An 11,839-nucleotide genomic window follows, 5' to 3' on the forward strand; every position below is an offset into this window, starting at 1 on the left:
TGTAAAATGTATCAACTGTAACCAACTTTCATGGCATAATTCATCAAGTACCTCGCGATGTAACCAACTGTTGTGAATCATTTATAATCGATATGGACTTCGTCCGGATGGATTAGGACGGGTCTTTACAGTTGGTATCAGAGCGGTGGTCTTAGCGAACCAGGTCTTGCATTAGTGTGTCTAACTGATAGTTGTTAGGATGCATTAGTGACTCTGGACTTCGACTGTGTCTGCATGTCAAAAGTTTTGCTTATCATTTCTAGTCGGAAATTAACTGCTTATCATCCTTAAAGTCTAGACACGTCTTACTGTATTTAATGCATCGATAGTGTATAGACAAAATTCATATCTTGGCGTATCTATTACTATAGACTTTTCCTGACAGCTTCCATAGATTCCTCTGTAACTTATGGGATTTTAGTATTATATATGCATATGTAAATCATGTATTGCAGGGTACTAATCTACATCCTATAATCTATTTCATATCGAAAATCTTTCATCTAATTGTACGAGATGGATCCCTTAACCAGTTCGAATTCCTCGGATTCCGACATGGAGTCCCACTCAAGCTCCGAAAGCAGTGTGATCGAAATGGACCAACCAATCAGCCATCATCTATTCTGGATGAATTAGGGCTGGGTTCGTAGTCTCCTTAATCATTGGAGACAAGAAGAAGGTGATCCTTTTCATCCACCACATTGCCCTCTTGGCGAAGAACCTGAAGCACTTACCGGTGAACCTGTCCGAAACACCATTTTCTCTCTCATTTCCAGAGTATCTCGTCACGATTATATACTATACTAAATTCTAGATCATATCTATCCGCTCGTCAGAACCGATAATCACCCCGGTGTAATAGAAGAAGTCAACGAGCTTCGTGCTCGGGTAGTGGCTTTGGAGAATATGGTGCAAAGATTACAAACACCAGCAGCAGCACCAGCAGCATAACCAGTACTACCATAATCAACGCCAACAGTACCATTACCATCGCCAACAACAACCGCATCGCAAACCTTAACTTCACAATCTGTCACACGAACATCAATGTCATACGCACCATAGATACCAAGGAGTACTAACAACAATGAACGATGAAGTATTAATTCATAACTTCATTGAAGAAATATTCTGCGAAGAATATGTGGTTTCTAAAAATTTTAGAGATTATTTATTCTAGCTCAAACCGAAAATCAAATGATTTTAATATCATATTTACTCATTAAATCCATGATTACATCTGGAGAGAATATATATGTAAGTATATTTTCATAAAGATTGTAATTAAAAATTCTTTTGTACAAACGATTAATGGTGAAAATATTTTAACGGGTAGGTAATACCCGAGATATATATATAGATTTCACATTAATAAGATACACTGTACATTCTTCGAATCTGATTCAACAGTCATTTAAAATCCTACTTACACCCACAGATATACAAATCCGTTCATCACAGAATAACCATTTTCATTCAATTTCATATTTGGATTTTGACCTATCAGAATCCAACAAGTGGCATAATGAAGAAAACATTGGACAAAAATAAAAATTGTTAGAAACAAACAAATTAACTATGAGAAATTTTGTTAAGAATCCACGCTAACAAAATCCTAGCTAACTGTTCCTAGCTAACTGTTAATTCCGTATTACCTTTTATTTATCGCAATTTATTTATCGCAATTTATTTAACGCATTTTATTTATCGCAATTTTAATTCTCGCAATTTTATTTATCGTCATTTAAATTTCTGTATTTATTTTACGCACTTTAAATATCGGGACACGTATACAAGGTTTTTACATATCATATCGACGTATATATATATATATATATATATATATATATATATATATATATATATATATATATATATATATTATTTAGAATAACCATAGACACTCTATATGCAGTAATGATCGAGTTTTCTATACAGGGTTGAGGTTGATTCTATAATAATATATATACTTTGAGTTGTGATCGAGTCTGAGACATGTACACGGGTCACGATACGTATTAATTAATTCGAATATATATATATGAATTATTGAATTGTTAACTGTGGACTATCGACTGTGGACTAATAATGTTGGACAATTAAAATGAATTAAAATATTAATTATAATATATGAAACTAAATAATTCTTCAAGTTTGCCACTTGACTTCATCTTAAACCTCATTTGTATCTTGACTATTACAATCTGCGTTCAAACCTTTCATGATTCTTGAAAACACCTCAATTGATAGGATGAATCAACCGCACTTCATCCACGGAAGGAAAGATTTATGCATATAGTTATGCACCTGAGAAACTCTCGGCAACTGAGTAAACGTTTAACGCGTAGCTGTGCTAATTCCTTGGTGTTATTATTACCCAAAATAACATAATAATTCCTTTCAAAGTAGCAAATCTTGTCACAGCTCCAGCAAGACAACTTCGACTATTCGTTCGAAACAACCTTATTATAACCTTGATATATATGCGTGCTCTTTTATTGTTACCGGGGAACCTTTCATATTCTACCATATTACCAGCAGATGTACCAGCAACCTCGTTGCTTCTTGGTTTAAATCTCTCCGATAAATCATTATATTTATTCATTGAAACCTTATCATATACTCATCCGCATTTTGTAACGAGAACTGACATAGCAATTATCGGGAGTCAACAATCAGTACTTTGAAAACACGCAACATATCTACATCTACAGTTATATGTATAACATTTATCTTTTAAAATTATGGTCTTTTATTCTGAACAGCACCCAGTCTGCAAATTAATGCTCTGAATTTTGAAAATGTTGAATGAAGCAACAAAAACTGTAAACGACCTCAACAGCCAAAATTTGATGATAAAGAATTGTATGTTGGCAAAGCTCAGAAAAAGTTTGAAACTAAAAAAAAAACTGATTGAGCAAACTACGAAGGAGTCTCTGAACAAATCACAAGGACTAAACTTGTACATTAAGAATCCTGATGATTCTGTTTCTGATGAAATCTTTAGCAAATATCTTCCTTCTGACTCCAAACTCTTGCGAACAGATCTTCTTCACCATCCTTCGATATTAGAAATTCCAAGATATCATCGTATCTTTCATTATAAATATCCTCCATATTTCTGAAGATATTTTTATAACTATTCTTATCTGAAATCATTAATCTCTTCAAGCTATCAGTGTTACATCATATAGAAACTATTAGTTTCTATATTCTGTAAACCTTCGAGCTTAAAATATGAATGTTATTGAAGTAATGTTGGGAACTGATGCATGAGTTAGTATAATATAATGACACTTGATCAACGTGATTATATTACAGTAAGTCATGCTGAGTTTCTAAATGGGACATGATGATTCACAGATTATAACGTCATCATGTGCTATGTTACACGACTCTTACATTTTATCTGATATATAAATATGTCAAGAACATATTTTCTTGATAGTTCTATCTTTCCCGGATATTCTGGTAATTTGAAGAATCAAGATCGTGCTATTACCATTTCTTTCTTAGAACATTAACTATGTTCATTTCGAAATTCATATCTATGAATTCTGGACCATTGCTCGCTTTACTAGGGGTCGAGAGGATAATAAAAAGGCAAAGAGATCCAAAATATAAGAGAAAATATAAAGCCCAATGACAACACCGAAATTATAAACCGTGGATCTCGGTACGTATAGCAATATAAAGACACGGGAGGATTATAAATACAATAATCCCTAGAGCATAATAGAAATAAGCAGATTCTTCAGGTGGGAGTTGGAAAAGAAGGACGATTATTGCGATAGTCAGAATGAGAACAAGGATTAAAATCGGATTAAGCGTTATTATAAGCTTTTGATATATGAACTGAGAAAGAAGATATAGAAGTGGTGAGAATAATAAAATGGAAGAAGTTAATTTATAATGGAAACATCCGACATAGCAATCGAGACAGATGATCGCATTTAATTATAGAGATCTAAATTCCTTATTCGCTGAAGGATCAAATCTTTTAGATTTCGAAGATTTTCTTTAAATACCTTGAATTACGGAATTCAATCAAGGCAACGTCAAAATTTAAGACGCGCCTTATTTTCTAAATTCAACCCTGACTCTGTCAAAATTTAAGATGAATCTTTACTTTCCTATTTCACTCTTTGGTGATAGCTTCATTCGTACTCTTCGAATAATTGAATTATTTTTATCCATATTACTCAATGACGATAAAACTAAATTTATCAACTATATTCGTCATGAAAACATTTTTATTGTTAGCCATGACCACCTCACTCAAATTTCGGGACGAAATTTCTTTAACGGGTAGGTACTGTGATGACCCGGAAATTTTCGATCAAATTTAAACTTTAATCTTTATATGATTCCAGCACGATAAGCAAAGTCTATAATGTTGAGTCAAAAAATCTTGAACTGTTTACATAGATTCATTTAACTTGTGACTATTCCCGACGATTCACGAACTATTGTTGTAAATAAAAATAAATGTAAATATATATATAGATAATCATTGAAAGTAATAAAATATAATTTAAACAATAAAAATCAAATATGTAAAATAAGGTACAAAATAATTATGTGTAATTTAAAAAGAATCTAAATACATATGACTTCTATAATTAATATTGTAAGTATATTATAATATATATAAATATATAAATATAAAAATATGCTATATAAATATTAAAAAGGACTTATGTACTTTTAATATATTAACTATAATACAAATTATAATAAAGTATTATATAAATGTTACTATCTTTATTATTAATACTAATATTAATATTATAAATTGTATTAGTAATATTGTTATAATATATATATATATATATATATATATATATATATATATATATATATATATATATATATATATATATATATATATATATACAAAAATTGAAACATTTAACTTGTTATTATTAGTATTATCATTAAGAATCATATTTTTTATATATATATATATATTATCATTATAAACATAATACAAATTAATCATATCATTATTATTAATATCATTATAAATATTATTATAATTATTAGTATAATTATCCTAAATATTAGTATTAGGATTATGATTATGATAATTATTAAAATTCAATATTTAAAATACTATTATTAATAATATTTCATTATTATTATTATTTAGAATTATTATTAGTATTATTTATTTATATATGAAAATCGTATATACATAGATTTGGAATAAAAATCTGTTTCCTGTATTGTCATGCTGTAATTGATTTTCCAAGTCGTACCAATCACAAATCCACTCACAGAACCATCCAAGAATCAGTTTAATTTCACTTTCACCTTTATATTTTTTTATTTTATTTCGGTACTGCAAGAATATTGCTTGTCGACCTTAAGACTCGATTACATTCAGCATAATGGAATCCAATTGACTTTACAATAACATTTATCAATCCCAAAAACCCTTTACAGATTTTATCTCATCGAATTGAAACAGAAAATGAAGAAAAACCGACGCCTGCACTGTTTTCATTTAAATTTTCAAACACTTCGATTTCTTAATGAATTTAAAAATCTTTAATTGTAGTGTCGTTAGGAATCTCATATTTAATCTATCTGGAAAGTTTTAGATTTCAATTCTTAGAATTGAAATCGAATTTTGAAGTCAAAGTTTGTTTTCAAAAAGTCAAACTTAGTGTTCATCTTAAAATTTGATTTCTGTTTGATGTTTCTGGGGCAATGGAGAATTCAGAAAGTTTCTAGGAGAGGTTATAAATCTTTTTCATGTTGAAGTCACAATCTAAAACGGTCTAGATTAACGGATTGATTTTTGAGTTCATAAGTATATCGGAAATACTGTTACAGCAAGAACTCTTTTATTTTGGTTTGAGTTAATTAAATCAAGTATTAAGAGACGTTTTCTGTTTCAATAATACAACCGAAATCGTTTATAAATTGAATGCTTTGATGGGAAATTCCTTTAATGGATTCTGAAAACTGAGAAGAAGAAGGAGAGTTAGAAAACAGAAAGAAAAAAAAAAGGTTTAATAATTTTCAAATCTGGGTTTTAGTCAGATGAAGTGAGACAGAGGAGTGGTTATGGTTGTTTGTGTGTAACTAAGGGGTCACGGGTTCGAGCCTTTCCAGCGTCAATATTTTTTTTGGCCAAATTTATGAGGTAGTTATCTTAATAGTTATTATTATTATTCATATTAACATTTTACTTGTTATTAAGATTATTATTATTAATATGATTATTATGGTCATGATTATTATTGTTATTGTTATTAATATAAGTATTAGTTATTAATTATTATTACTATCATGATTATAACTACAATTATTATTATCATTATTGTTATTACTAATATTATATTACCAGCCTTTAATAATAAAATTTCTATTATTGTTATTACTATTAATATTATTATTATTAGTAAAAGTATTATTATAAATACTATAGTTATTATTATTATTATAATTATTATTATTATTATCATCAGTAGAAAACTTATGATTTAATTTTTGTTATAAGTATTGTTATTATTATCATGACTAATATCATTAATATAATTATTATTATTATCAGTACTGTTATCATCATAATCAAATACGATTTTTATTACTAATATAAACGTTCTTTAACCAAATAAATATTATTTATACAAAACTATACAACAACAACAACAACAACAACAATAACAACAACAACAACAACAACAATACCCAATCCTATAAGTGGGGTATGGGGGAGGTGGGATGTAGACAATCCTTCCTCTATCCTAGAATAAAGAGAAATCATTTCTCCACCCCGAGTTAAACACTCACAAGAGCGGAGAAAGTCCTCCCTCCCTCTATTCGACGGGTAAAGAGATTGCTTTCAAGGGGACCTCCGGCCATAAAGAATGCGAGAAAAAAAAAGATATATATATATATATATATATATATATATATATATATATATATATATATATATATATATATATATATATATATATAATAGTAATAATAAGTAAGAAAATAAAGATAAAAAATAAAATAAACAGAGACGCCATGAAAATGGTAGAATCAAATTTTAATAGGTTTTACTTCGTGCCTGGAGTTCAATTTAGGCTCTAAGCGGTAGACAAGTCGCCAATAAATCGACGCTTGCTAAGCCTCGTTTAAGAGAACCGTGTATGAAAAAAAAGTAGTAGGAATATATATATATATATATATATATATATATATATATATATATATATATATATATATATATATATATATATATATATATATATATATATATATATATATATATATATATATATATATATATATATATATATATATATATATATATATATATATATATATATATATATATATATATATATATAAAGGGAACTAGAAGACGTACCTTAGACAGTTGGGCGAAGGTCAGGACAAAAACGAGAGATGCTACAACTAAAAAAAAAAAAAAAACATGTCCGCAAACAAGCAACCCTAAACATAACAAAACATACAAACCTATAAACACAAGAACACAAACCAACAGACATACAAGCATACAAGCATACGTACGTACATGCATACATACATACATACATACATACATACATACATACAAGAAACCGTACGTAACCAAACAAAAAACATGAAAACTTGAAACTTACCCGCGAGCATACATACAAACATACATAATAGCAGACCCACATACACAGCCAGACACCCAAACAGACACAAACGAAACAAGCCCGCATATACAACAAACGCAACATACATAAAGCAAACAAATAAACAAACAAACATACCCGCAACCCCAACCTAATCCCTAAACATGTATACAAACAAACACAAAACAAGCACACACAAACATACCCAGTAGAAAGAAGAGGGTCCGGTAATAAAAAAAGTACAGAAAAACGCGCTACATGACGCAACAAACAAACAAAAACAATCACACGAAAAACACATTAAAAGAGGACACATCTACACAAACACACAGACCCACGAACACAAACACACCAACACCCAAACAAACAAAAACCTACTCTTCTATTCTAATTCTAGTCCTCCACGCAATCCTATCTGAAGTCATGTCCTCAGTCAATAAAAGCTCCTTCAAGTCGAGCTTTATTCTATCCTCCCACCTACGAGTAGGTCTACCCCTTCTCCGTACACCGTCAATCGTAAGTGCCTCTACTCTCCTAAGAGGTGCAGTCAGAGGTCGCCTTCTCACATGCCCATACCATCGTAGCCGTTCTTCTCTTAGTTTGTCGATGATGCTTCTAACTTTCAGGTTCTCCCTAAACACACTATTTGGAATCATATCCAACATGGTTTTACCGCATGTCCACCTAAGCATCCTCATCTCTGCCACCTCCATCCTCCTCTCTTGTGCCTTCGTCATTGGCCAACACTCCGATCCATATAACATGGCAGGTCTAATTGCCACCTTGAAGAATTTTCCTTTCAGCTTTAGGGGGATCTTCTTATCGCATAAGACTCCAGTCGCAACTCTCCACTTCACCCACCCTACTTTAATACGGTGCGACACGTCTTTATCTATCCTCCCCGATTTGTGAAGCATCGAGCCTAGGTATCTAAACGAAGTTTGTGGATGCAATATCTGGTCTCCAATGAAGATGTTCGCTCCATCACCTAGTTCATCATCATTCCTATCAAAAACGCAACTAAGATATTCCATTTTTTGTCTACTAATATGCATGCCATTACTTTATAAGGCCACCCTCCATTGCTCTAGTCTTCTATTAAGCTCCTCCTTAGAATCCGAAACAAGCACAATATCATCTGCAAAAATCAAGCACCAAGGGATGCACTCTTGTGTCCCTCGGGAAAGTCCATCAAGGATCAAGGCGAAAAGAAAAGGGCTAAGGGCCGATCCCTGGTGCAGGCCTACTTCTATTGGAAAAACTTCAGTATTTCCCACCGGCGTTCGAACACAAGACTTCGCCCCTTCATACGTATCCCTAATAACATTAATATACCTACTCGAGATACTTCTATCCTGAAGGGTCTTCCAAATCAAGTTTCGTAGCACGCAATCGTAGGCCTTTTCCAAGTCTAAGAAAACCATCTCTAGGTTCCTTTGCTTCTCTCTATGTTTCTCCATAAGGTTCCTAATAATATGGATTGCCTCTATCGAGGAGCGCTTTGGCATGAAACCAAATTGGTTCTTCCAGACATTGGTTTCGCGTCGAAGTCTAGTCTCAATCACTTTCTCCCAAAGCTTCATAGTATGACTAAGTAATTTTATGCCTCTATAATTACCGCAACATTGAGCATCCCCCATTGTTCTTATAGATGGGGATAGTCTCGCTCAGTCTCCATTCCATGGACATTTTAGAGCTTCTAAATGTCTTGTTAAAAAGGCCAGTCAGCCACCTAACACCAACGTCGCCAAGACACCGCCACGCCTCAATAGGAATCTGATCCGGTCCCACCGATTTATTTCTCCTCGTCTTTCGTAGTGCCAATTTTACTTCATCTTGGCTAATCCTCTCGTAATCCATGTTGTTTTGGGATTGTTCTATATCAGAGTCTTGTAAGTCCTCATGGCGTTCTGGTCTTCCCCCCACGAAGAGAGATGAGAAATACTCTTCCCATCTTTTTCTAATTTCGTCTTCCTTTACTAAAGTTTGACCAGCCTCATTTTTAATAGTAATATTACATATAAATATGTATTAATCATATTAACAATCTATATATAAAGATTTATATATAACAAATTAGGTATTTTTAAAATAATAATTGATATATATATTAAGAAGATCATATAAATATTAATCTTCTTGAATATATATATATATATATATATATATATATATATATATATATATATATATATATATATATATATATATATATATATATATATATATATATATATATATGAAATTGTTCGATTACAAGTATATGTATTAATATACATATGAATGATATAGGTTCGTGAATCCGAGGCCAACCCTGCATTGTTCAATATTGTCATATGTATTTTTACTACAAAATACATTAGGTGAGTTTCATTTGCCTTTTTACCCTTTATATTTTTGGGCTGAGAATACATGCGCTACTTTTATAACTGTTTTACGAAATAGACACGAGTAAATGAAACTACATTCTATGGCTGGATTATTAAACCGAATATGCCCCTTTTTAGTCTGGTAATCTAAGAATTAGGGAACAGACACCCTAATTGACGCGAATCCTAAAGATAGATCTATTGGGCCTAACAAACCCCATCCAAAGTACCGGATGCTTTAGTACTTCGAAATTTATATCATGTCCGAAGGAGGATCCCGGAATGATAGGGGATATTCTTATATGCATCTTGTTAATGTCGGTTACCAGGTGTTCAATCCATATGAATGATATTTTTGTCTCTATGCATAGGACGTATATTTATGAGAAATGAAAATCTTGTGGTCTATTAAAATGATGGAAATGATTATTTATGTTAAACTAATGAACTCACCAACCTTTTGGTTGACACTTTAAAGCATGTTTATTCTCAGGTACGAAAGAAATCTTCCGCTGTGCATTTGCTCATTTTTGAAATATTACTTGGAGTCATTCATGGCATATTTCAAAAGACGTTGCATTCGAGTCGTCGAATTCATCAAGATTATTATTAAGTCAATTATAGTTGGATATATTATTAAATGGTATGCATGTCGTCAACTTTCGTTGTAAAGAAAGATTGTCTTTTAAAATCGAATGCAATGTTTGTAAAATGTATGATATAGAGGTCAAGTACCTCGCGATGTAACCAACTGTTGTGAATCGTTTATAATCGATATGGACTTCGTCCGGATGGATTCAGACGGGTCTTTACAGGAATCAACAGGTTTCCAAGGCCTACCACCAAAAAACCGAAACCCGTCCTAAATGGGTATAAAGCTCTGTCGAAGCTCGTCGCTTACACCTACCCAAAAGTACGATTCCGTCAAAGAGGCATTGTAGTCAAAAAAAGATTAAGACTTGCTCAACCTCAGTTTTGAAGATAGCCATGTTTGACAAAAACGGATGAGACCAAGCTTTTATTTAGTAAACTGGTGAGCCACTTGATAAATAATTTATATTTCTTAATTTATCCATAATCCACATGAAATATACTAGAAATCACATATATGTTTCAGTATGTGGTTTGCCTACAAACTTATGCAATTATTGTGTAGTAGCTTGTGAAACTAACGTGTTTTTAAGTTACCTCTATTAGTTCGAGGTTAATATGTTAATGAAGTATATATTACTCCTTAACTTTAGGGTTTTAGGGCTTTCTTATGTTGATAATTATATATACTAAGTTGTCTGATGATATTTATTGATTGATCATTTTATGTTTTCATTTCTTGTAGAATCTAGATCTGTGTAGTGTGAAATGGCGTTTGTTGGAAGTCGACCTCAATTTGGTAAAGTTTCTCAACATGAAGTGTAATGTTGGAGCAAAGAAAGCAAAGCTTTATTGAATTTGTAATTGTTATTGGAAGATTAAAGTTATGTGGGCATATAATTATGAGTTTGACTTATTTATTCATACTGTGTACAAGCTGAAAAAAAATCAAGCAATTGCAATGATATCATATTATGCTTCTTCATCAGAACCGGCCGGTTTAGGTACGAGGGATATTCTTTAATTTTGCAAATTGAGTTGTTGTAGGAGGGTTTAGTATGGGTGCTTTAGTATGGGTCTACTAAGCCTCCTAATAGTAAGTTCATAAATTTTAAAAAATTGTTTGCAAGTAAAGATTATATATACCGTTGCCAACTTGCCATAACCAAGAAATCGGTCTTGGCAAGAGCAAAAATCTATTTTAGCTTTAGTGATTTTGATACTATTTTTATTCATATTCTTTGATTT

The 11,839-nt window shown here is 31.4% G+C and overlaps 1 protein-coding gene across 1 annotated transcript; it reads right to left on the reverse strand.

The window, feature by feature from the left end:
- Window positions 1-8,695: 8,695 nt before the first annotated feature.
- Window positions 8,696-9,491, reverse strand: LOC139853638 (uncharacterized). The gene is made up of 2 exons (XM_071843017.1): window positions 9,250-9,491; window positions 8,696-8,948 (listed from the first exon to the last, which is right to left on the reverse strand). The coding sequence occupies exons 1-2, from the start codon at window positions 9,489-9,491 to the stop codon at window positions 8,696-8,698; spliced, it is 495 nt and encodes a 164-aa protein (XP_071699118.1).
- Between the last annotated feature and the right edge of the window lie 2,348 nt (window positions 9,492-11,839).

This window comes from Rutidosis leptorrhynchoides, chromosome 6 (assembly GCF_046630445.1).
Source record: "Rutidosis leptorrhynchoides isolate AG116_Rl617_1_P2 chromosome 6, CSIRO_AGI_Rlap_v1, whole genome shotgun sequence".
NCBI classification, from domain to species: Eukaryota; Viridiplantae; Streptophyta; class Magnoliopsida; order Asterales; family Asteraceae; genus Rutidosis; species Rutidosis leptorrhynchoides.

What these genes read in the sequence shown, in the direction of transcription:
- LOC139853638 (XM_071843017.1), bottom strand. Translation starts at nt 9,491, where the DNA reads ATGGATTACGAGAGGATTAGCCAAGATGAAGTAAAATTGGCACTACGA. An exon ending in GGGGGATGCTCAATGTTGCG is followed by an intron (nt 8,949 to 9,249) that starts GTAATTATAGAG and finishes TAATGTTATTAG; the next exon opens with GGATACGTATGAAGGGGCGA.